At 42.0% G+C, this 26,940-nt stretch overlaps 1 protein-coding gene across 2 annotated transcripts; it reads right to left on the minus strand.

Annotated features, from left to right (window-relative positions):
- Positions 1 to 4,003: 4,003 nt before the first annotated feature.
- Positions 4,004 to 20,824, minus strand: EMC7 (ER membrane protein complex subunit 7). Of its 2 annotated transcripts, XM_008142955.3 has the most exons (5): positions 20,521 to 20,823; positions 14,771 to 14,890; positions 11,062 to 11,200; positions 8,538 to 8,618; positions 4,004 to 4,433 (listed from the first exon to the last, which is right to left on the minus strand). In XM_008142955.3, the coding sequence occupies exons 1-5, from the start codon at positions 20,754 to 20,756 to the stop codon at positions 4,281 to 4,283; spliced, it is 729 nt and encodes a 242-aa protein (XP_008141177.1). In that variant the 5' UTR covers positions 20,757 to 20,823; the 3' UTR covers positions 4,004 to 4,280. The 2 variants fall into 2 exon arrangements, with proteins under 2 accessions (XP_008141177.1, XP_054572357.1); XM_054716382.1 differs by lacking the exon at positions 14,771 to 14,890 and having other exon boundaries at positions 20,521 to 20,824.
- Positions 20,825 to 26,940: the final 6,116 nt, after the last annotated feature.

Here is a 26,940-nt window from a genome sequence, read left to right on the forward strand (position 1 = left end):
TTTGGGATAGGAGGAAACTTGAGAGACCACCAGGTAGCTGCATATATAAACCATCCTAAGAGCTGACATTTTGCCCCCTTTTTTAAGAACTCCAAGAAAAGTAAATCTGAGAGTGGGATTCCACAATTTTATTTACCACGCCAAGAACTTCACAACAAACTACAGTTGACATTTGAACAACTTGGGGGTTAGGGATGCTGACCTCCCTCACAAAGATCTACATAACTACAGTCAGCCCTCTGCACACACAGATTTCCAACCGTGGAATTGACCTTTGAACAACACAGATTTGAACTGGGTGGTCAAGTGAAAACTCTGCATGTAAGTGTATCTACACAGTTCAAACCCATGTTGTTCAAGGGTCAACTGAAATTCCTTCTGCTACAATTTAAGTCCATTTCCTTTCTCGGACTTCATGAAGTGGTACACAGCTGATCAGAATTCACTTTAAAGGGATTATCAAGGATTTAAAAAATCCCTGCTCAGCCAGCGTGCTCAATGGTTGAGCGTTGACCTATGAACTAGGACAAGCATGTCAAACGTACAGCCCACAACGAATATTTTTGTGGCCTAGCCAATATAACAGTATGAAAGAAACGTTTTAATAAAAATTTTGTAATTCAATTTTTACAATATCCAGTTATACATAATTATTAATAACGAACTACATTTGGTAATGACTGATTACTATCATCGTGTTGCATTCATTTCCCTTACGCACAGGCGCACCATTTCTCTCCACTAATACTAGCAGCAAATATTTTAGTAGCCAATTGCCACATCATTAGTCTTGGACTGACTTGTTTGGTGTTTGCTTTCGGAGAACAAGAAAAATAGGTTTGTTTTCATTATGCTTAATCATTTGTGCAGTTATTCAGTGTCTGATAAGTTAATGTTCAAGAAAAAATTTTTATTAAAATGTTCTTTTATGTTAACGATTACTCATTTATTTCAGCCCTTTGTATTCAACATGTCCCTATAGAAATAAACCTACGTTTCTATGAAAATTGAAGCTTTTGGTTTTTTGTGGCCCACATAAACTTAAACCTTGTTTATTTGGCCTGTGTTAGCCTTTGAGTTTGACATGCTTGAACTAGGAGGTCACAATTGCATTTCCAGGCAGGACACATGCCTGGGTTGCAGGGTTGATCCCCAGTGAGGGGTGGGAGGTGTAGGAGGCAGCTGATTGACGATTCTCATCATTGATGTTTCTATCTCTCTCTCCCTTTCCCTGTCTCTCTGAAATCAATAAAAATATTTTTTAAAAAAACTTGGGTGCTGCCCTAACCAGTTTGGCTCAGAGGATAGAGCATCGGCCTGCAAACTGAAGGGTCCCAGGTTCTATTCCCATCAAGGGCATGTACCTTGGTTTCGGACACATCCCCAGTAGGGGGAGTGCAGGAGGCAGCTGATCGATGTTTCTCTCTCATTGATGTTTCTAACTCTATATCCCTCTCCCTTCCTCTCTGTAAAAAAATCAATAAAATATATTTTAAAAACAAAACAAAACAAAACTTGGGTGCTATTAATACTTCCTGGGCCATCAGGACTTCCTTGTAAGAATGAGCAGGGAAAAAAAAGTTGTTTTGCACAAAGTCACTACTCAGGTTTAATTTAGTAGATTTAAAATATTTTAAAACACGAAGCTTACATTTCAAAGGAGATACTACATGTAAACTGAATCTAAGAAAGGCCCTAAACAAGAGCAAGATAATATTGTCTCCAAATGGGGAATAGCAGAAAGAACTCAAGGAAGTAGGAAATGAGAAAGCTGCCCTATACCTAGCCTGTTTGGCTCAGTGGATAGAGCACTGGCCTGCGGACTGAAGGGTCCTAGGTTCAATTCTGGTCAAGGGCACATGCCTGGGTTACAGTCTCAATCTCCAATAGGGGGCGTGCAGGAGGCAGCGGATCAATGATTCTCTCACCACTGATGTTTCTATTTCTCTCTTCCTCTCCCTTCCTCCCTGAAATCAATAAAACTACATTTTTTTAAAAATGAGAAAGCTGGCACTGATCACTGATCATATGATTCTTAAGGGTAGGAAATAATAGGACTGGGTTAAAAGTAAGTAGAATTTTAGATCTGAGAAGGAACTTACAGATCGAATCCTAATCCTCAATTCACAGATGAGGAAACTTGAGGCCCATTTATTTATTCATTGAACAAATATTTATTGTGTGTCTACATGCTCAATGCTGGAAATACAATGAATAAGACATGGTCCGAAGAGGGAAAGTGGCTTGCCCAAAGCCACAAAGCAAGTTAGCAGGTAAACAGGGGCTCTTCGCACTAAACCCTATTTTCTAATAATATACAATCATTTCTGTATCTGTAAGTACACTAAGCATTTGATGAAGGTTCTATGCAAAGATAAGATTTTCATATGCAAGTGATATAGTAACATTCTGCAACATAAGGGATATATATGTATGTTGTTTTGCACAAAAAAAGTTGTTTTGCACAAAGTCACTACTCAGGTTTAATTTAGTAGATTTAAAATATTTTAAAACATGAAGCTTACATTTCAAAGGAGATACTACATGTAAACTGAATCTAAGAAAGGCCCTAAACAAGAGCAAAATAATATCGTCTCCAAATGGGGAATAGCAGAAAGAACTCAAGGAAGTAGGAAATATATGTGTATTTATATATTTATATATATATATACACATATATTTATATATATAATATTCAGATGGTATTAGAATCTATGTAAAATAACCACACATAGATTCTTCATTAACACTTGAAATGGTAATTTCCTTGGATGTGCTTTCTAATTTCTTTGTCATAAGTCATTAGGGATTTCATATACAAATTCTGACAATCTGTTTTTTAAATTTTTTCAAGATGACTTCTGGTCATATAACTATGACTCTTACTATATTCTTTCTACTTTAAAATATAACTTTCACTTAACTAGTGTTCTAATATTTTATTTTCAATAAATTACTCTATTTAAAAGACCTAGTTCTCACATTAATCATTCATAAAATAACCAGTTTGGTTACTTTAGTGTTATAATACAAACAGAGATTTGGTTCCTCTTTTATATAATGTAAATACCCTGCATTTGGGACTTATTTCTTTAAAAGAAAACTTATGTACCTTATTTCAAAATGAACAATGGCACCTATTACAAAAAGGAAAATGAGAGTTTGGAACCAATCTTTTTTGTAGTTTTTTGCTGATTTAATAACCTGAAAAAAAGCAATAGGGGAGGTCTTTAACACAGGAGAGGACAGGAGCCCTCTATTAGAAGCAATACGATAGCCTCAGAGTTCCTCTTTAATTAAAACAACCCATAAGAAAAGGTGTGAAATTTTTGTAACTTATTTAAATAATAAGTTTTTGAGACACCCCTGATTGGAAAATAGTAATTTATATTCCAACAACTCTTGAGAATCAGAGATGGAGAGATGAGGGAACTGAAAAGCTACCTGTGCTATACCTCCAATATTACATGAAGTTCTAAGGTTGGTTTTCTATCCTCAGGCTCTAGAAGGCTCTCCTCCTGCTGCATTTCCTTCCCCTGGCCATTCACTCCCTATTACTAGTTGTCCTTCTTCTCTTCGTGGTAAACTCTGTTGAGACAGGCACCTTGAATCAATCACAGCACAAAGCCGATACTCAATAATGAATACCATAGTTGGTAAGCAGAATTTAAAAATCGATAACATGTATTCTAATTCATATATCCATACTCTGAAACGAACTATAATAATAAAAACTGAAAGTATGTCAGGAACACATGGTTTTACCTCAATCATCGGGGTATGCTAAATGGCAGGGCAGGGCTGAGAATTTTGAAGGATCTGGCTAAAGAACATGGTGTACGCTGTTCTAAAAATATCAACCACTTTTTAAACAGGAAGGATCAACTTCAAGCCTCAGATAATGAAAGACAGAAGAAAACTTTCAGGAATAAAAGAAACATTAAGTGGAAAAAATGACAAGATAATTTTATCTCTGGGTTAAGACATTTTAATATACATAATGTATAGTACTTCATATAATTTATTAATGTCATTTACTATAGGGCACTGTAATTAATTCAGTGACATCAATATTGACCTCACACAAGGATAAAAGCTGGGTTTTCTTGTGTACCAAGTTCAAAACATGTACTGAAGAGTTATCACACACAACAGTTATAGGAGATCAACTTTAAGGATGACTCAAGTTTACAGTAGTTGCTTCACATGGTTTTCCCTCAAGACTTGAATGCCACCCAGTGTTGCCATGTTTGTGCAAATGCCAGCTCTGGACTGCCCAACTACCTCCTTTTACCAGCCCCACTTTTGCCTGTTTTACTGCTGCTGCTGCTAGACTTGCCAGATGATTTTGAAGAGAAGAGTCTTGTCATGAACTCAGAAACATCAGGCAGTTCGTGGTTGGAATTCAGCATATTCATCGACTGCTCCATCTCCTGCAGGAAAAGAAAGCATAATGGCATGAAAGGCACAGGGATCCCTGGGTCACTGAACAGCTGACACTTCCATGAAGGAAGAAGGAAAGGAGTAGAACAAGTGAAAGGCACTGGTTTTAAGCAATGATGCACTGTCATACCCAAAAGCACTCAGAAACCATGTTTCGTGCCTCCTTTATACCAGTACTAGAGGCCCGATGCATGAAAATTCATACAAGAGTAGGCCTTCCTTCCACCCGGATGCCAGCACCAGCTTCCCTCAGGCACCCGGGACCCAGGCGGCTTCCCTCTGGCTGCTGGCAGGCACCCGGGACCTGGGCGGCTTCGCTCCGGCCCCAGCTTCGTCTGGAATGATGTCCAGTCTAATTAGCATATTACCCTTTTATTATTATAGATGCATTTTGATCCTTAGTAAATGTCCAATAAATGCTTGCCTAGGGTCTGACTCAGCTTATCCTTCCTATATAATAAAAGGCTAATATGCAAATAGATCAAACGGCAGAACAACCAAACAACTGAACAACCAGTCGCTATGGCGTGCGCTGACCACCAGGGGGCACGCGTGGAACATGGCAGGTGTCAGCAGCAAGCGGCAGAGTACGGAACATGGCAGGCGTCAGCCGTGGAAGGGTGGTGGAACAGGTGAGCAGGAGCGCCAGACCAAAGCGAGGCACCAGGTGCTGTCATTGGGGCGAGCCTCTGGTGGTTACTGAAAATTCTTTGCTCCTGCGCGCCATGGTCCCACCCGGTGCTCGCACCCACTGCTGGCGCCTGGCACTGGTCTTGATTGCCTGGCGCCGTGAGTGGGTGCAAGTGGCGGCTGCTGGCCCTGATCGCCCCTCATGGCTTCTCCACCTTCCCCTGCTTCTGATGGGCGATCAGGGCTGGCAGCTGCCTCTTGCACCCGCTGCCAGCACCGGGCACCAGTCCCAATCACTTGGCGCTGTCAGTGGGTGCGAGCAGCAGGTGCCAGCCCCAATCGCCCGTGAGGGCTTCTCCATCTCCCCTTGCTCCTTAGGAGCGATAGGGGCAGCAGCCGCCACTTGCACCCGCTGATGGCGCCGGCCCCAGTCGTTCCGCACTGTCAGCGGGTGTGAGTGGAGCTGGTGCCATCAGCACGTGAGAGTGGTGGCAGCAGGGGTCGGGTGGAGGCGCAGAGGATGGGCCAAGACCCGCGCCTGTGCCCACTGCAGCCTCACAGCCCACAGTTGCTTTCAAGGTGCATGAATTCGTGCACTGGGCCCCTAGTGTTTTTATAAAAGGCACTAGAGGCCCGGTGCACGAAATTCGTACACTCGGTGGTGATGGAGGCGGTCCTTCAGCTCAGCCTGTGCCCTCTCGCAGTCTGGGAGCCCCACAATTGATTGCCCCGCAGAGGGAGGCCCCGTCCACTGCCGCTGGCTGGGTAGCCTGGGCCTCCCTCTTTGGGGCAATCGCGGAGCCTCCCAGCCAGTGGCCTGGGACTCCCCCTGACCAATCGCATTTCACCCGCCTTGGCGGCGGCAGTCAGTGCTGGATTGCCGCAGCGCCCACGACCCAGGAGGGGCCGAGAGGTCAGCAGTTCAGCCCGCTTGCCAGTCCGTGCCCACCCTAGCCTGCTGCACACACAGCCTGGCGTTTGGTCGTCCGTTCAGTCGTTTTGGATGTTACGGACCCTGGCTCTTTATATATTAGAATTTCCTCTAATAATAGACATATGTAATCATATTCCTGCCACTTTGTTTTCTGATTACAATGCTTTCTTGTTTTGACAAGTGTTTTTTAAACTCACACTTTCTTTAGATATATATAACCAGAACATCAATCTTTAATTATCTATCAAGGTATCAGCATAATTTGGAAGAGAATAGCAGTATTTCTAAGACTTAATTCCTAAGGCCCTTAGTAATACAGTTATGCCATATGACCTGGGTGACCTCAACTATAACATCTAAAGCAAGCAACACAAATGCTACAAACAAGTCACTGGCAGGACAGGATAAGGGTCTGACACTTTTACTTTAAGGTCTGTCTTCCCCTTTATTAAGCCAAAAACCCACAAAGTACTGTTCCACTTTTGCAATATTAATATAATGTCTGCTTCATTTGAATTTTATGTGACATTCCAAAAGTGAACTTAAAACTGTTAATTCAGACATGAAAAAAATAGCAAATACTATATTATCTATCACTTAAAATTTAATACCTTTTGGGTATTAGCTTGGACTTTCTCCCCAAAGGAAGAATTTATACATAGGTTTTCAAGGAGTAAGTGCTTTTACAAATAAGGTCAGGAAAAGAAACATTATAAATATAAATCAAATATGTTAACATGTCCTAATAATAAAGAATTAAATGTATATGGTAATAAGTCTTGAGTCCCTGCAAAAATATATCAACTCTATTTTTTTTAAATATATTTTTATTGATTTCAAAGAGGAAGGGAGAGGGAGAGATGAAACATCAATGCTGAGAGAGAATCCTTGATTGGCTGCCTCCTGCACACCCCACATTGGGGATCGAGCCCACAACCTGGGCATGTGCCCTTGACCGGAATTGAACCTGGGACCCTTCAGTCCACAGGCCGATGCTCTATCCACTGAGCCAAACCAGCTAGGGCTCAACTCTATTTTTTATTCTGTTCAATTCTGAAGCTCTTCTTGTTTTTATTCTGAGATTACATTTATTAAAGATGGGGACAGTGAAACAAGGAGTAGCTTAGGACAGAAGAAGCAACAGGAGAGCGTAGGCAGGGCTGCTTTGGCTCAATGAGAAGTCAGAAAAAAGGGGGCCTTGGAGACAGGTTCAGGGGATTAGTCCAGCATGAGCTGCCACTGACCATTGCTCCCCTGGTTGCAAGTCTCATGGGGACCCTTAGAGTTTAGAAGATGCATGCCTGAGAGAGAAGAAGAGGGTGAAGGGAAAGACACAGGCATACTCCTGGGAGAGGGAGCACACCTGAAGCTCTTGAATGAACAACTTTTTATACTGCTTACCATGTGCAAAGTACTTTGCAAGTAAATTAATTTTTAATCCAATGTGACTTTTAATGCTGCCTCTGTTGATGCCACAGAGAGTTAACTGGCTTAACAGATACAAGGAATCTATAGGATGTACACTTTCTGACCAACACTGAAGCAGAGATGCCAAAATTTAGCAATAAAATATTATAAAACATTATAAAGCTTTCTTTTTCCACGAAGCTTTTTCTGTCATTCCAGCTTGGAATAAAATGCCTCACCTTCTACAGAACTTATTATCTCAGCAAACATTTTTATTTATTTTATGTTTATCTTAGCAAGAAGAATTTTTTACAAATCCATTCTATTTCCTACACTACATTTAACTGGATTATGAACTTATTGATGACAGGGATGATATAATAATTCAGTTGCATATTCCCCAGTATCAAGAACCTAGAATTGATTAGTAAATGTTTTTCAGGAATGAATAAGATGTCAACACATCAATACATTAATTATAATGGGAAAACTTGGAACTAAGAAGATATTTATTGATTGTTTTAAGTGGAAGAATGGACAATGATTTTTTTAAAAACGGATGATTTTATATGGAAGCCAATTTAAAAGAGACAAAGCTGTGGCACTAAACTTGAAGCATCCTACTTGGCAACTCCTCTCCCCAGTCCAGTTTTGTGATACAAAGTCTGAAAGCCACTATTTTATTTTTCTCCCTTGGTCTATTCAAATTTCTTTCATGTGTCTGAACACATAAACTAAATGTGTACTCTAAAGAGTTTTGTAAAGTAAAAATAGAATATAAGAAGCTATCATTTTGTAAAATATTTGCGTTAGGTGTATTTGTACCAGGATTATTACACATTTCAACTCTATAACAAGTGAGGCACAGAGTCTAATACTAAGTAGAATGTTTTGGCTATATGAAGAGACACCAGCCTTTATTAAGCAGAAACAAATGAATTTATCTGGTGCAATGGTAATGACTATCTAAATGCCAGGGACATAATACTGTATTAGCACAACCTCTAGATGAATTTGGCTTGGAAATTAGGATAAAGCTGAAAGATCCAAGCTACCCAGCCACAATAGATGGACCAGGCATCAGAATATGGTTCAAAAACCCACAGCTAGGCAATCATCTTACCCGTCTCATGTCAGGATCACTTGTGTTGACCACTTTGGGCAGAAGTACAAATATCAACAATGGAAGAACCATCATCATAACCTGTGAGGGGAAAAAAAAAATCAGAAAATGTTTCTTTCCACTTAACAGAACAAAATCTGCACCTAATCAATGATAAAATTAAAGATTTAAATGTTGTATCTATATATATAAAACCCTAATATGCAAACAGACCAAATAGGAGAACAACCGAACAACTGGTTGCTATGATGTGCGCAGACCACCAGGGGGCATGCGCAGAACATGGCAGATGTCAGCAGCAGGTGTCGGCAGCAGGTGGCAGAGCACAGAACATGGTGGGCATTGGCCTCGGCGGGATGGTGGAGCAGGTGAGCAGGGGCACCAGACCACAGCAGAGCAACAGTTGCTGTCACTGGGGGGAGCCTCTGGTGGTTACTGAAAATTCTTTGCTCCAGCGTGCTGCGGTCCCACCAGGTGCTCGCACCTGCTGGTGGCACCAGTCCCACTTGTACCTGCTGCCAACGCCAGAGCCGCTGTTCGTACCCGCTGCTGGCACCTGGCACCAATCACTCGGCACCATCAGCAGGTGTGAGCGGCAGCTGCAGGCCCCAATCGCCCCTCAGGGCTTCTCCACCTCCCCCTGCTCCTGAGGGGCAATCGGGGCCAGCAGCTGCCTCTCGCACCCACTGCTGGCGCCTGCCTGAATCACTCCGTGCCATCAGCGGGTGTGAGCGGGGCAGGTGCCATCAGCGCGTGAGAGTGGTGGCGGCGGGAGCGGGGCTGCCAGCAGACAGGGGATTAGGGGCCATGGCGGGAGTGGCTGGGCAGGGGCGCAGAAAATGGGCTGAGACCCACCCCTGTGCCCACCGCAGCCTCGCGGCCCACAGTTCCTTTCAAGGTGCACGAATTCGTGCACTGGGCCCTTGGTATAGAATAAAACTAGTAGCAACCACCTCAATTCTCCTGAACCAGCTTTACTGATAGCAAGGTACTCTTCAATGTCTGACTGTTGCAGAATATAAAAGCCTTGTCTATACGTATGTGTTTGGATTTTATAGACACCTTACTCTGAGTTTGTGCCATCTACCATTTTGTAGTTTATAGCTTTAGTTAACACAAATAGTTTGCAAACAGAACTATCTATTCACTCTCTTTAATCTGTAGTCGGGCACTGGGACTGGTGATCCTGATAGCCAGCTGGGCTGCTCTTTGTGGTTCTTGGAGAAAAAACTATAATGTACCTCTCATTAATGTACATCCTCTAGAGCAATATATTTCTAGGCAACTACTTTAGCAGATCAATTCAAAAGATGTCCTAGAAGCTTATAGCTTTGGATATGCTTCCATGAATTTCAGAAATCAGAATATAGCCCTGGCCGGGTACCTCAGTTAGTTGGAGCATTGTCCCAATACACCAAGGATGTGGGTTCGGTCCCCAAACAGAGCACATACTAGAATCAACCAATGAAAACATCAATGAGTGGAACAACAGATCAATGTCTGTCTCTCTCTCAAATCAATAAATAAAAATAATAATAATAATAATAATAATAAAGAAAGAAATTGGAGCCCTAGTCGGTTTGGCTCACTGGATAGCAGACTAAAGGGTCCCAGGTTCGATTCCGGTCAAGGGCACATGCCCAGGTTGCAGGCTCCATCCCCAGTGGGGGGCGTGCAGGGGGCAGCCAATCAATGATTTTCTCTCATCATTGATGTTTCTATCTGTCTCTCCCTCTTCCTTCCTCTCTGATATTAATAAAAATATTTTTTTTTAAAAAAGAAAGAAATTGGAACATGAAGTCTCATTGCTGATTTCTCCTATCTTCTCTATCCTTTTGTTTCTTTATCCCTGATAGGAGATTCTAGGTACTAATTTATTCCTCTCTAGAGGATGTACAGTCCCAAATATTCCTATTTGTAATCTGAATAGCTATCAGCAAAGAACGATCAAAACTTAGACAATTCTAACAATAACTCAACTTTCAAAAGCAGCAAAAAAAAAGTCAATTTACCTCTAAAGAATGTACTGTTAGTGTTTTTTTCTTAATTCTTTTCTATTGATTTGAGCAAGAGAGGAACAGGGAAAGGGGGAGAGAGAGGAGGGAGGTGGGAGGTGGTGGAAGGAGGGAGGAGGCAGGAGGGAGGAGACAGGAGGGAGGAGGGAGGAGGGAAGAGGAGGAGGGAGGAGGCAGAAGGAGGGAGGAGACAGGAGGGAGGAGGGAGGAGGGAGGAGGGAAGAATACTGGTTACCTCCCACAAGCGCCCAGACAGGAGGATTGAACCCACAACCTGGGTATGTGCCCTGACTGGAAATTACAATGTCAAATCTACCATGCAATTCTCATTATATTCTTTTCATTATATATTCCCAAGGCACTATTTTCCTGAAATCCACTAATTATACTTTCACCCAACAATCTGATGTCGGCTTTCTATCTCATAGGGGTTTAAAGTTTTCAACTGCTTAGAAGCAATTGAAAACTTAGAGATTAGTAAAGATACTTTGTTATAACTTGATACATACCATTGGGTTCATCAGAAAGTCTGTCCAGCCCCATGATTCCCTTTTAATAAAGTAAGAAGGTGGGCCTGAAGATTTCATTTGAAGTGGATAGGGCAGTCTGACCACTTCTGATGTTTTAATATAATTCACATATCTTGCTCTGATAAAACAACATGAAAAAGAAATCAGTAATTCTACTAAAAACATTACTAGTTCAAAGAACTGCCTATAAGCAATGACTTATAATTACCTTTAGCTTTTCCCAAATACTTAGATATCTAAACTTTTGACTTGAAAGTCTGATCAACGTAGCTTTACCTATATGTCTAAAATATTTAGCAAAATGTAAAGAAAAAACACAAGACTTGGAATCAAGCTACACATTTAAAAGAAATAACGATACATATTTTATCCAGCATTCTAAGGTTTTACATTCGGCCAAAATGTGAGAAGTGGAAGTCCCACATATACTTTAAACTAACTTACCACGTACGCTTATAAAACATTGGTCAAGAATATTAGGATCTTTTTAAAAAAATGTTTTTTATTGATTTTAGAGAGAAAAGGGCAAGGGAGAGGGAGAGGAGAGGGAAAGAGGAGAGGGGGAGAGAGAGAAACATTGATTGGCTGCCTCCCACACAAACCCCAACTGGGGATTGAACCCAAAACCTGGGTATGTGCCCTGACCTGGAATTGAACCAGTGACCTTTTGGTGCATGGGACAATGCTCAACCAATTGAGCCACATGAGCCAGGGCAAGAATATTAGGATCTTATATGAATCCCACTTGATAAGGTCCTTGTTTTCTTTTTATCTATGCTTCAGGCATCCAATCATCAGGAATGAATCTGAGAATATGAATCCCACTGCTGCAACCAGTCCTTAAATGCTAAAGCAGGAAGTACTCTTTTTCCCAAGGTAAAAAAGCAAATAAAACTTCCATATTTAGAAAAATATTTCTATTTGCTTAGACTACAAATTCAAAATTCAAACAGAGTAAAAAGAATAAAAATAATTTCGTTTTTAACAGGCAAGTGTTCCCTTTTAACAACTCTCATTCCCTCCAGAATTCAGTGTTTGCAATTTAAAAAGTTTTTCTAAGGGTGGAGGGGGGCAATGGGGGAAACGAGGGACATCCCCACTCCCCTCCCCTCCCCAGGCCTTCATCCCACTGTTGTCTGTGTCCATGGGTTATGTATGCATGCATATAATTTCTTTGGTTGATCTCTTCTCTCCTCCTCCCTCTCAGGAAGTCCTCAGTCTGTTGCATGCTTCCATGTCTCTGGATCTATTTTGTCTGTCAGTTTATTTTGTTCATTAGATTCCACATATAAGTGGGGGAAAAAAGTTTTCTAACCTGTATATAATGTATACTGTAATCTACATATTCCCCCATCTCCAAGCTTGCAATTCAAAATGTATAAAAAGTCATGATAAGTCCTTTAAGATTTATATTTACATACTAGAATTTTACCTGTACATTTAAAAAAAATCTTTCTGTCCCTAAAAAGAATGAGAAAGTTCAGACCTAATGAGGTTCATGTACTTTAAAGCAATCCATTTATCATTTAGTTCATCAGATTATTTATGAACATATTTGCAAGGTATTAGCTTCAATTCAAGCTTCACCTTTGCTCTAAATAGCCAACATCAAGAAATATGATTGGAATTTGGACAAAGTAGAATAATCTAAGATAAAAACTGAACTTCAAAAAGAGAGAAAAGTAATTTGTTTCTAAAGAATGTATTTTTAGCCCTAGCTGGTTTGGCTCAGAGGATACAGTGTTGGTCTGCAAACTAAAGGGTCCTGGGTTCGATTCTGGTCAAGGGCACATGCCCGGTTGTGGGCTCGGTCCCCAGTGGGGGTGTGCAGGAGGCAGCCTACCAATGATTCATTCTCATCATTGATGTTTCTATCTCTCTCTCCCTCTCCCTTCCTCTCTGAAATCAATAAAAAAAATTTTTTTACAAAGAATGCATTTTTAATGACATCTTGATATTGGTTTTGTGATAACATTAAGAACTTAAAATACTACAGAATAACTGTCTCTGTTTACTATATATGCTAAAAGAGAGAAAGAAAATCCTACATGTCTATCAGTAGGAGTTGGTTATGAAAATGATGGCAAATAGACTCATGGTCTAATATGCAGCTGACAAAAAGGATAAGAGAGCTCTGTGTGTTACTCTATTTGAATTATAGCATATTTACATATCATACTTTAAAAACTTTTAACTAAAAAAAGCATAAAAAAGAAGAAAAACATTTTAAAAGTAAACACTTAACTCAACTGTAAATATTATGGTACTAAGTGAACATATCTCTATGTCATCTCAATTTGGGGTAGCTATAAATCAACCTGAATAGGCTTGGCACATACTGAAAAGGTCAGTAATAAAATGTAGCTCCTCTAACCCCCAAATTATTTTTGCCATTACATGACTTGTGCTTTATTACAGCAACATGCAATAATTTTGTGGTAGCTCAAACAAAGAAGAGATATTACCATTTAAAGCTGTTTCATATTTGTTAATTATACCTCAATAAAGCTAGAAAACTAAATACATAAAATTGCTTCATGCCAAAACCGGTTTGGCTCAGTGGATAGAGCATCAGCCTGCGGACTGAAAGGTTCCAGGTTCGATTCCGGTCGGGGACACGTACCTTGGTTGCGGGCACATCCCCAGTGGGGGGCGTGCAGGAGGCAGCTGATAGATGTTTCTCTCTCATCGATGTTTCTAACTCTGTCTCTCTCCCTTTCTCTCTGTAAAACATCAATAAAATATATTTTTTTAAAAATTGCTTCATATACTTCCTGGTGAGGTCAGACAAAAAGAATACAATAATAAAACAAATAAATATATTGGAGGTTATAACAAAAGGCTGAATCTGAACATTCTGGATATCTACACAACCGATTCCAACTGCAAATGTATTTGTGGTATTCCATGTTCACAGCCTGAATTAATCCAAAATTCTTTTCACCTCAAATTCTGAAATTTTTCCTAGTCTGCCAGCCTCTAACGCTGTGCTTTTCTTTTTCTTCTCATCATCTCACTTCAAAATAAACTCTACAATATAATCTATTATTTTCCCAAAAGATACTGAATTTCCATTGCACATTAAATATTCCAAAAAATAATAATAGAAATGTTGAGGTCAACACACTATCAAATAGGTACTAAGATATTATTAAAATATCCCAATGGCGCTGGCCAGTTTGGCTCAGTGTATAGAGCATCGGCCTATGGACTAAAGGGTCCCGGGTTCAATTCCAGTCAAGGTCACAGGCCCGAGGGGCTCGATCACCAGTGGGGGGCATGTGGGAAGCAGCCAATCAATGATTCTCTCTCATCATTGATGTTTCTATCTTTCCCTCTCCCTTCCTCTCTGAAATAAATTTTAAAAATATAATAATAATAAATAAAAGATTTACTCTCTCTCAAAAAAAATCCCAATGAAAAACAGGTGATTGATAATATTTCCAATTTAGGAAAATTAAATTATTTCCAACTTTAATCACGTTTCATTTACAACTTTCACAGTGCTTTTGTTGTATAGTAAGCAATCTTATCTCTTCTCTATATAATCACATTAAGACATTTAAAATAACTTTTAAACCAGAGCAGAAGGAAGTTCAACTTTACAATATTATCAATCCTCAGATTAAAACAATTTAAGTAATACTGTAGCCCACACTTCGGTAAAAATTAAATCAGTTGCTCTGACCTCATTTTTCCTTTTGAAGTAATATCCACTCGAATGGGATCAAACCTGTAAGCAGGAGATATAACTTCCACTACATAAGATCCAGAGGGTATATCATGAACCACAAAACTCCCATCTGTCCTGGAAAAATGAAAATCATATTTAGTCACTTCTGATCAATAGCTTATTCTTTTCTAATGTTTTAGATCATCTTGTTAACCCGCAAATCAACTCCCCCAAGAATGACATTCAGAGCAATTAGAAAAAAAATACTCCCAAATTAGCAAGAGTTGCCCCATGCTTCAGCTTCCATAATTACACTGAATGGGTTCTGAAAATACCCGACACTCCACAGTAGCAGAGAACCCTGACATAGAAAGTACTTCTATTCCCTCTGTGGGACAGAGATAACAAGCACAGAAGCACAGTTCCTGTCCTGAAGCCATGTCTTCATTCAAGGGAAACTATCAATATACATTACTAGAGGCCCGTGCACCAGCGGGGTCCTTCGGCGAGGCCTGCAGGGATGGGGCAGAAGCCGGCAGTCCAACATACCCCAAGGAATGTAGTAGTGCGTGAAGCGGCTGGCGCACTCCCACTCATCCTGGCCCTGCTGTGCCTGCAGCTGCCGCCACCGCCCACTAGGTTCACTGCCACTCCACTGCAGTCTCCGAGCGCCCATCCTAGGGCAATACCGAGCACCCATGACCGAGAAGCAGCTGCGGGCTTGTGCCCAGTCAGTCCCAATGCTAGTCTGATTCCGGCCGGTCTGGATGAGGGAGGGGCGCGCAGGGGGAGTGTCCATGGGAGAGGCTTGTGCAGCCCCAGCTGCACTCGCCAGCCAAGGGCCTGTGAGCCCGGCGTCTGGCACCTGTTGGTCAGCTGAGCGGCGCTCCCACTGTGGGAGCACACTGACCACCAGGGGGCAGCTCCTGTGTTGAGCATCTGCCCTCTGGTGGTCAGTGCACATTATAGCAACCAAATGGTCAAACAGTAGCTTAGGCTTTTATATATATAGACTAGCGTTCCCATTGCAGGAAAAATCCTGCAATAGGGTTTCCTGCTGCACTCTACCCCGCCCCGCCTCCGCTCCTCTCTTGTCCCCCGGCCCCGCCTCCGCTCCTCCCTTGTCTCCTCCCCCCGGCTTGCTTGTTTCTCCGCAGCTTTGCTCCCTTCAGCATCTCTTGGCTTCTTTCTAAGCTGTCTTGATATGCAAATTAGCCATCATCTTTGTTGGGATAATTTGCATACTCGTCCCGATTGGCTGGTGGGCGTGGCTTGGGCGTAGCGAAGGTGCGGTCAATTTGCACATTTGTCTATTATTAGGTAGGATTACTACAATAGTAGTAGTTCCAATATTGCCAATCCTCTTCAATAAATTCTTAATTAAAATGGCTTTTTTTTTCTAATTTTAATTTGCACTCTGTTGTTCTCCTTTCTTTCTTTTTTGTAGTTAAAACCATCCACCTTGGACTGAAGGGTTGAGGGTTCGATTCCAGTCAAGGGCACGTATACTTCAGTTGCAAGCTCAATCCCCACCCTGGTCAGGGCACATGTGGGAGGCAACCAATTGATGTTTCTCTCTCACATCAATGTTTCTCTCTCTCTCTCCCTCTCCCTTTCACTCTCTCTCAAAAAAAAAAAAGGCAAATATATCCTCTGGTGAGGATTAACAAACAACAGAACAACAATAACAAAAAATACCATCTATCTTTTCCTAACTGACTTCTAAACTTTCTGGGTTTAGAAAACCACCCCATTAAGGGCTAATTTCATGGTCACAGATAAAAATTAATTTGTTTTGATAATGAGAAACTGCCATCCTGAGGAAAAAGAAGTTTCTGTTTCAGGAAAACAAATGATTGTTTCTAAAGGACCAACTTTATCAGAGAATTCCCAGTATCATAATAATATTTTAAAATGTTTCTTATCACTGAGCTCTTCTACTGTTAAAGGAATAATTGATTCCTGTCACTTCCACAATATTCACTAAAAAAGAAAAAGAAGTTATTCCTTGTTACTTCAAAGTACACACTAAACTAAAAACAGAATTGAAATGTAAACACCAAGATAATTTTATTCCTAAACTAGATGTCTTCCATTTACCCTTCAAATCCACTCTCCACGACTCTCTTCTCAGTACACTGGAGGAAGAGAAGAAAAGGAGCTTAGGAACCCCACCTCCTCTTCAGGCAGTCCTTTCTTCCCATCTAGCTCCCAGTAACCTTTACTTCCCTTCCTCTTGGAGATGATAATAATGGCCTTGAGCCGAAACCGGTTTGGCTCAGTGGATAGAGCGTTGGTCTGTGGACTCAAGAGTCCCAGGTTCGATTCCGGTCAAGGGCATGTACCTTGGTTGCGGGCACATCCCCAGTAGGGGGTGTGCAAGAGGCAGCTGATCGATGTTTCTCTCTCATCGATGTTTCTCTCTATCCCTCTCTCTTCCTCTCTGTAAAAAAATCAATAAAAATATATTTTAAAAAATAATAATAATGGCCTTGAGGTTGTAAATGTTAGGGCTGTCCCCCTACACCATGACAACACTGTTTAATCTTTTCATTAAGCTTTCCTTGAATTACCTAATTTGAGTGTATCTTCTGTTTCTTGATGGGGCCCTAACTAAGTGAATCTCAAAACATTTTTCTAGGTCCAAAAAAAGCCACACCAGAATTGAACTAATGACTGTGCAACATAAATAATAGCATAAGTAATTGCCTAAAGAAAATGCAAATAGATTTTTCATCCTAAGATAAATATTTTACTTTATAAAGATAAATTTTATAATGAAAAATTTAAACTTGGCTTTAAAACTGTACAGATGTAGATCTTCCTTGTTGGATCTTTATTTGAAATAACAAATATATAAAAGCATTTATTTATTTACTTACTTACTAGAGGCTGGGGGAGGAGGGTCCCTCAGCCCGCCTGCACCCTCTTGCAATCCGGGACCCCTCAGGGGATGTCTGACTGCTGGTTTAGGCCCGATCCCGCAGCAGGATCGGGCCTAAACCAGCAGTCGGACATCCCTCTCACAATCCGGGACCGCTGACTCCTAACCGCTCGCCTGCCTGCCTGCCTGATCGCCCCTAACCACTCTACCTGCCGGCCTGATCGCCCCCAACTCCCCCCCCCCCCCTGCCGGCCTGCTCACCCACAACTGCCACCCCCTGCCGGCCTGCTTGCTCCCAACTGCCCCCCCTGCCAGCCTGCTCGCCCCCAACTGCCCCCCATGCCGCCCTGCTCACCCCCAAATTTCCCTCCTTGCTGACCTGCTCACCCCCAACTGCCTTCCCCTGCTGCCTGCTCACCCCCAACTGCCCCCCGCCCCGTCGGCCTGATCGCCCCTAACCGCCTCTGCCTCGACCCCGCCACCATGGCTTTGTCCGGAAGGACATCCAGAAGGTCTCCCAGAGGTCTCCTGGTCTAATTAGCACATTACCCTTTTATTAGTATAGATTTATTTTGTTAATCCTCACTTTAGGATTATTTTTCCATTGATATTTTTTAGAGAGAGTGGAAGGGAGGGGGAGAAGAAGAAGAGAGGGAAGGAGGAGGGAGGGAGGAAGGGAGGGAGGGAGAGGGAGAGAGGAAAAGGGTAGGATGAAGAAAGACATACATAGATGTGAAAGAGACACATTGATTGGTTGCCTCCTACACTCACCCCAACCAGGGCCTGGTATTGAACCTGCAACCCAGGTACATGCCCTTGACCATGAATTGAACCCAAGACCCTCTGGTGCACAGGCCAATGCTCTAATCACTTAGCAACACTGGCCAGGGCCACAAAAACATTTTAAAGATAAGTAGGAAAACATAAAAATGGACTGGGTATTATTAGATAAAGTTATGGTATTAATAATTTTGTTGAATCAATAATGGTGTGTTATTTTTTTAAGATTTTATCTTCTAGAGATACGAAATAATGTTTTTATAAGTGAAATCATATCATCTTTAGGATCATATTTAAATAGCCTAAAAAAAAAACAAATGAAGTATAGAGGACACATTAAACAAACAGTAGATTGTGATAGGTACCTAAGGATTCACTAAGCCATTCTGTTTATTTTAGTTCATGTCTGTAATTGTCCATAATAAAAGTTAATGAAAGTATAGTACATAATCTTCCTGTCAAAAATTGAAAACTACCGCCCTAGCTGGTTTGGTTCAGTGGATGTATATAAATTATGGTTTATATACATAGTGATAAAAGCAAGAAGTGGCATGGGGAGTCCTCAAGCCAAACTCCTTTCATCTCTACTAACCAAGTCCCAAATAACCTCCATTAAGCATAAATGTAAATCAAAACTGCATGCTGGTTATGCATAACAGGTACAAGACAAATTACCTATCCCTCTTCCAACAAGTTTGCCAGGACAAACTCCTTATATTAATTCTTAATCAAACTTTCTACACACAAATGTAAAAACATAAAATGGTATCAGGAGCTGCTCACAAAATATTAAGCAAAAAAAGCAGGTTACAAAGTGTATATGTTGTATTTTACTATTAAAAATATAGGACATATGACTCCAAAAAGGCTGGAAAAGACACAATGAAATATTAAGGTTTGTTATCTCTACTTTATTATTTATATTTTCTTCAATACATGTTACTTAGATGTTATTTTAAAATGGAAATAATGCTTTGAAAAATAATTGTATACTGCAGCAGAGAGAGGCCAAATGGCCAAGTAAGGCTAATTTTCCAAAGTTTAATGAAAACTTTATCATTAAAACATTATTTAGGGTAAACCTAAAGAACACCCTAATGTCAGATCTTTAATGACAAATAGCATGAAAATAATGATTGTAAGCTTCTTGTCATTATTTATTAACCTAAGGTTGAAATTCTCATTCAAAGACATCTGAATGATCTGAATATTTGCAAATCAAATTTAGAATTCAATGTCCACATTTAACGGTTTGGTTTTCAGATATTGCTAGGTGGTGTACAAACCCACCAGATAAACACTTCCTTTCCTAGATATTTTCTTTCAGTTCGCAGTTTCCCTTTCCAAGCAGCGATTAAAACATTGGAACATCACATTTGTTGTCTAGACATCCGAAAATCAGGCTGCCACAAAACGAGAGCGCTAATAAATTCAACACGTCTTTTAAGATAGGGATGCATGTAAGCAACACAGAGAAACCCTAGTCTTACATAAATGCCAAGTGTGATGTTGCCAATCCCACGATGAATTCAAGTGTAAAAAAGAACAACCACCCCACCTCCAGGCGAAAAAGGTGCTTTGATTAGGGACTTCGGGGCCTATTAATTTTAGAAGCAGCATCAGCCTCCCAATCGATGTCATCACTAGAAGCCCGTTGGGCTTTCATAACTCCCACTTGCTTAGCATCTTTCTACACAACATCAAGCTAAAAAAAAAAAAGACTGAAAAGAATGCAAAAGACGGCCAGATTCCAGGGAAGCCAGATGAGATTCAAAGGAAAGAATTCAGCAAGCGGCAAATAATGGTCCCTCTGTCCCCAGGGCGCAGGAGTGGTGGTCCCCAGACAGGGCCAAACGGAGATGAATACAACCGGCCCCCGGCTCCGGCCCTCAGGCCAGCACCTGCCGGCCGCGTTTCTGAGCCGCGGGGCTGGGAGCGGAAGCGTCCGCCCTCCTCCCAAGGTCTCCGGGCACAGACCGTGGGGCGCCCGCCCCTGCACCCGCCGACGGCAACGTCGCCAGGTCTTGACACTTCGCTCTCCTGGGGGGATTTCCCCTCCGGCTTCCATCCCAACGCCCCCCAACGCCCTCGGGACGCTCACTTAAGGAAGCCGACGTGCTCCTCTCCGTCCACCAGCACTCGGGCCGCCGAGATCCAGTCCTGAGGCTTCACTCCGGGAACCACCGCGCGCCCCTCAATCTTGAAGCGATCTCCTAGGCCGGCCCCAAGCCCTGCCGACCCCTCGGCCGAAGCGCCGGGCGCCTCCGAGCTGCGGGCTCTCCCTGCCAGCTGCAGCAGCAGCAGGGCGCAGAGCAAGACCCACCGGGTGGCCGCCATGACAGCCGCTCTCCGCGGTCCGACCCGCGGCCCCGGAAGCCCTCCCCGTCTCCCAGGCACCGCGCCGCCGGTTGCGTCATCACGGCGCGCCCGGCCTCGGCGCAAGTGGCGGGCTCAAACCCGGAAGCTTTGGCCAATCGACGTGCGAAGCGGAGAGGAGGCGGACGCACCCCGCGCTCGTGATTGGCCCGCGGGCTGAGGAACTTGTCGAGGGAAAGGACCGCCCGCTCAAGGACAGTGGTGCCAAGTATGTTGCTGTGGCAACCACCGAGGTTTGGGACCACACGGGAGTAATGGAGGATAAGACAGAGCGGGCCAAGGATCTGAAGTCGTGTCTGCAAATGAGGCGAAGGCTTCGGAAGACGTAGATCCAGGAAAAAAAACGTTTAAAAGAACTTCTAGAGATTCCCCAAGACGTATGAGATGAAAAGGCCCCCGTTTGTGTGTTCAAGAGAGATAATGTCTCTACAGAGAAAATAGCTGGAAAAACACGTAAACTATTTACTAAGGGTTGCCTCTGGTGAAAAGGGAAAGAGTTGGGGGACATTTATCGGACACTACACCATTCGTCCTATCTCGGATGCTTTTTGGTGAGCATAACAACGTTGTGGGGAGGGGGTACACCTGCCGATGTTGATCTTGGGGCTAAGCCGGAGATTTCAGAGATCGGCAAGCCTTTCATTTCCTTCTCCTTTTTATTGAATTTATTGAGGGGACACTGGTTAACAAAAGGGTACAGTTTTCAGATGCACAATTCCACAACACATCATCTGTCTGTACACTGTATTGTGTGTTCACCACCCCAAGTCAAGTCTCCATCACCATTTATCCCCCACCATTTATCAGGGCACAGGAATGGTGGTCCCCAGACGGGGTCAAATGGAGATGAATATAACCGGTTCCCTGGCTATATTGGCCCGGAAGGTGTGTGTGTGGGGGCGGGGGGGGGGGTCAGTACTCTATTCTCCTGAACATCAGCAACAGCCTCTTAGGAGAACATTCCCTAAGTCTTTTGAAGATAGCCATTTTTTTCACATTTGGTCTTTGGAAGGAGCAAGTCTGCTATAAAAATATTTTCATGTGCTATAACCCTTCCCACCACCAGCAATCATCAAAACTATGCTAAAGTATGAAATAACATTCCGCTTTTCTAAAACGATACAACATTTATAAATATGCTGGGATAAAAATAGCTTCCTCCCCAAATGTTCTGATTTTCTTTCACATATTTTTGGTGATCCTGCTTTGCTGGTGTCTTAGACACCCGTTTAGTCTGACTAATAATCAGTGCTGGTCTCAATACCCCACGTAGGATCTGAGAAGTTTACTTTCTATGTGGGGCAAGGGTGGATGAAGACCAACAGCAAACAGCAACTGAGCTCTCTATATCCCCATTTCTGCCTTTCTCTTTTTCCCCCTACCTTATTCTCACTCTTATACCAGAGTACCCAATGTTTTGAACCCCTAAAACTTATACCTCCACAGTCATTAGATGGAGGAGAGAAGCCTAAGTAATGTTTTCAGGTAGCGTGAAGTTTCATCTGTTTTCTTCCCCCAGGAATTGCATAGATATTCAGTGAAAAATTATACAAGAATTATTCCAGAATGTAGCCCTTGGACTCGTACCTTATAAAAGAAACTTGTAATTGTAAAGAACTATGTTAGAAAGATTTCGTACTGGACTTGCTCTGTTTGCCCAGCCAGATCCACTTTCTGACCTTTACTGCTTTGTGCCTTGGAAGGTGGATTGTGAAGGACTGCAAAAACTTGGTTCAACCAAGAGCTCACGGGTTCGATTCCTGGTCAGGATACATGCCTAGGTTTCAGACTCGATCTCCAGTAGGGGTCATGCAGAAGGCAGCCATTCTATGGTTCTCTCTCATCATTGATGTTTCCATCTCTCCCTCTCCCTTCCTCTCTATGAAATAAATAAAAACATAGTTTAAGTAAATAAATAAGTGATTGGTTTCCTTTGTCCTCTGGGTGCTTCCAGTTGGGTTCAGCCATGGGAGGTATCAGTAGGACATCCCTTTCCGTTTCCCTTACCACTGCCCATACTTCTAAGAAAGTTTAATGAAAAAAAAATTTACAGTCACCCCTTCAAGTCTCCCATGTATTTCTGGCCAAGACCCTGACCCATATAGATTTCAAGGAGATCCATATATCTTAATTATGGAAAATACCGTGAAAGTGAGAGGTGACCTGTTTATTATCCAGGCCCTTTGCTTTTCTCTCCTTTTTTGCTGCCTGGCTCTTGGCTTCTTCGTATCATGGCCACAAGGGGGCAAACAAGGATAGGAACAGAGACACTCAAAACACAACACAGAATTTTTATAAATGTTGGGTTATACCAACAGAGATTCACTCCGGGTTTTACAGCTAATATTTATTTTGTTTTTTCTTGTTTTTTTGATTTTGCAATTTTTTTATAAAAATAAGTTATAGAGATATAAAGCTATTTTTAAAAATAAAGGCAAAAGCTAATTGTGTGTGTGTGTGTGTGTGTGTGTATCCTATGTAATAAAAGTGTAATATGCAAATCGACCGAACGACCGAACAGCAGGATGACCATCCAGACAACTATCCGGGACCATGCTATAACACCCACTGGCGCCAGGCCAGCCAAGGCGGGTGCAATGCGATTGGTCAGGGGCCTGGGCATAGCCCAATGATCGGACGGAAGAGGGAGGCCCAGGCCACCCACCAGCAGGCTGCAGTGAGTGGGCGGGGCCTCCCTCTTCGAGGGAAACTCCCTGGTGCCAGCAGGAAGCTGGTGCTGGCAGCCAGGGGAAGGAAGGCCTACTCTTGCAGGAATTTTGTGCATTGAGCCTCTAATATATATATGAATTTACTTTGAACTCTTAAAATTTAAATCAGCCAAAAAACAATTGCCATCCTTATTTAGAGTTTTTATGATCACTTGAAGTGGCATCTTTGGTTATGGCTTTGATCTTTTTCCTGGTCTCAGTATTCTGCTTGTCAGCATCTTTCAGTGTCATGGTGCTTTACAAGCTATTCTTCTTACATTGGTTCTCATAGAAGAGATAGTTGGTTATCCTCATGCCCTTAGCTACTTCCCTTATATTAAAATCAATGAGTTTGTGTGTTTTTAAATAGAGTACAGGCATACCTTGAGATATAATGGGTTCAGTTTCAGATCACCAAAATAAAGCTATTATCATAATAAAGTTAGTGGTAATCTTTATAAACAATGCAACATCTATGAGGTGCAATAAAATGAGGTAATACCTGGGAAACCTCAGCTGTGATTATCCTCAAACACCCTGCTTTTTACTTGTGATTTTTGTCCTTTTGAGTTTTGTTTTTACAGTTTTTGTTAATCCTCACCCAAGAATATTTTTACATTGATTTTTAGAGAGAGAGGAAGGGAGAGGGAGAGACAGAGAGAAACATCAATGTAAGAGAGACATATTGATTGGTTGCCTACTGCATGCACCGACCAGGGCTGGGGAATCTGCAAACAAGGTACGTGCCCTTGACCAGAATAGAACCCGGGACCCTTCAGTCCATGGGCCAATGCTATATCCACTGAGCCAAACAGGTGAGGGCTGTCCTTTTGAGTTTTTGAACCTCATTTATTTAAAATAGCTTAGCTAATCTTTTTCATGCAAATAAACTAGAGCCAATTCACTTACTATTTAAAAATGCCTTTCATCAACTAGGATCCTGGTTTGGCTTTCTGAAGTTCCCTCTGGAAGTCTCTTAACTGGGATGTGGCATCCACCCTTCTCAAAGGGAGTACAAGAGGCATCTCATTTGCCTTCATGTCCTGAAAAGCTAGATTACAATGGAAAGATTTCACTTTCTTAAGTTTACTCTCTAAGTTCTCTCAGAGTACTCTTTATTCCAAATTTCAAATTCTGTGAAAAACCCAAGTAAAACAAATTTGGGAAGTGTGAAGAAATGCAATCCATTTATAAACATGAGGAGAAAACAATAATCTTTAATAAGAGGCAAAATTCTAAACATCCCAGGATATTATTGCAAAAGTGCTTTGTAAACAGTAAAATATAAGTATTGTTAATTACTGTCCTATATAATAAAAGCCTAATATGCTAAGTGTCCAGTCAGCCCTTCAACCAATCAAAGCATAATATGCTAATGATCTGCTAAGGCCGCTCAACCACTCACTATGACATGCACTGACCACCAGGGGGTAGACACTCCGACCAGTAGGTTAGCTTGCTGCTGGGGTCCGGCCAATTGGGACTGAGCAAGATGGGCCAGACACGCCCTGGAGCCCTCCTGTGGTCCCTCCCTGGCTGGCCAACTTCCTGAGTCCCTCCTCGCCCCGATCGTGCACCAGTGGGGTTCCTCATCCTGGCCTGTGCCCTCTCGCAATCTGGGACCCCTTGGGGGATGTTGGAGAGCCAGTTTCAGCCCAATCCCGCAGGCCAGGCTGAGGAACCCCTGGTGCACAAATTCATGCACCGGGCCTCTAGTAGTGAATAAGAAATCAATGTCTTAGAGTGAAGGAGTCATGTAACACTAACTACCCTGTGTGCTTTTGGGCTCTTCTGGCCTGTTGGACCCAGCTTCTCCAGGACCTATGATGAGAGTATAGGAATGTCCAATGCACCACAGGAACTGAGGCTAAAGGATTGGCTCTGAGACCAGTCACAGGATCTGAGAAGTGCAATAGTAGTTGAACTCCAGCTTCACACAAAGCATCCCTAACCCTCCTTGCACTGTCCCTGTGTCAATTGCCTCACATGCCAGCCTTTATAAAACATTAACTCTCTCTACGTCTGTGCGTAAGTCTAAAGGCAGGGTCTTCTTCATGCCTTGATTTGAGTCTTACTGTCCTTCTATAAAAACTTTGGTATGTGAAAGAAAGGAGCCACATGCTAACCTGACAAGCTCAGGGGAGGCCTACGTGGCCGTCTTGCAAACTCAGAGACCTGAAATAACCACAAAGGATGGTTTGAAAATTAAATATTTAACTACAAACAGGTTATAGTGGGTAGTCATGTCCTAGTCCGATATCTTCCCTGACAAAGATCAACTTAGATCTTCTTTCCTGAGCCCATTTGCCTTTTTGCCTCTAAGATAACATATCTGTGAGATGTCTGTGAGATGTCTGGGTAACTTGTAACTTCCTTTTTACCCGGACCCCTCAGGGCACAACAAATGGCACTGGGACATTCCTTCATTGTTATTGTTATCAAGTTAATTGTCAACTGTTAATTACGTTAAAGTATCCTGTATCTATCTCTGTAAGAGAAGCACATGTCCATCATTTAACTTTTCACCCAATCCCAGAGGTTTCCCCGCTTTGCTTTGTCCCACCTCCCTCAATGGATTTCATGTAACTCACCTACGTCCCTTTTCTTTGATTTCAAGGTATAAATATAGATGTAACCCTGCATTCTCCGGAGCATTATCTCAATTCATTGAGGTTCTGCTTCCTGGCATATGTCGACATTTTGGCTCAAATAAACTCACTAAAATTCTTTACAGGTTTCAATGTTTTTTTTTTCGTTAACAGGTAAAAGACACATAAAATTTCCCTCTTAACCATTTTTAGATGTATGGTTACGTAGTGTTAAGTATATTGACATTGTTGTGCAACCAATCTCCAGAACTTTTTCATCTTGCAAAACTGAAACTCTATACCCCTTAAACAACTCCCCATGTTCCCGTGCCTCCAGCCCCTGGGAACCACCATTTCTACTTTTAGTTTCTATGAATTTGACAACTCTAGATAGCTCATAAAGATGGAATCATACAGTATGTGTCTTTTTTAACTGGATTATTTCATTTAGTATAATGTCTTCCAATTTCACCCCTGTTGTAGTAGCATGTGTCACAATTTTCTTCCTTTTTAAGACTGAATAATATTCCACGGTATGTATATACCACTTTTTAAAATCCATTCATCGGTGGCGAACATTTGGGTTGCTTCCATCTTTGGCTGTGAATAGTGTTGCTATGAACATGGGTGTAGAAATAGCTGTTCGAATCTCTGCTTTCACTTCTTCTGAGTATATATCCAGAAGTGGGATATATGGTAATTCTATGTTTAATTCTTTGAGCAATCAGCATACTGCTTTCCACAGCAGCAGCACCATTTCCCATTCCTACTAGCAACGCACAAAAGTTCAGATGTTTCTACATCCTCACCAACATATTATTTTCTGTTGGTTTGTTTGTTTGTTTTTAT

This window comes from Eptesicus fuscus, chromosome 5 (assembly GCF_027574615.1).
Source record: "Eptesicus fuscus isolate TK198812 chromosome 5, DD_ASM_mEF_20220401, whole genome shotgun sequence".
Taxonomy (NCBI): Eukaryota; Metazoa; Chordata; class Mammalia; order Chiroptera; family Vespertilionidae; genus Eptesicus; species Eptesicus fuscus.

Excerpts from the sequence above, each read along its gene's own strand:
- EMC7 (XM_008142955.3), bottom strand. The coding sequence starts at position 20,756 with ATGGCGGCCACCCGGTGGGTCTTGCTCTGCGCCCTGCTGCTGCTGCAG. Across the intron at positions 14,891-20,520 it reads GAGCACGTCGGCTTCCTTAA|GACAGATGGGAGTTTTGTGG; the intron begins GTGAGCGTCCCG and ends TCATTTTTCCAG. Across the intron at positions 11,201-14,770 it reads ACTTCAAAAGGAAAAATGAG|AGCAAGATATGTGAATTATA; the intron begins GTCAGAGCAACT and ends TTGTTTTATCAG.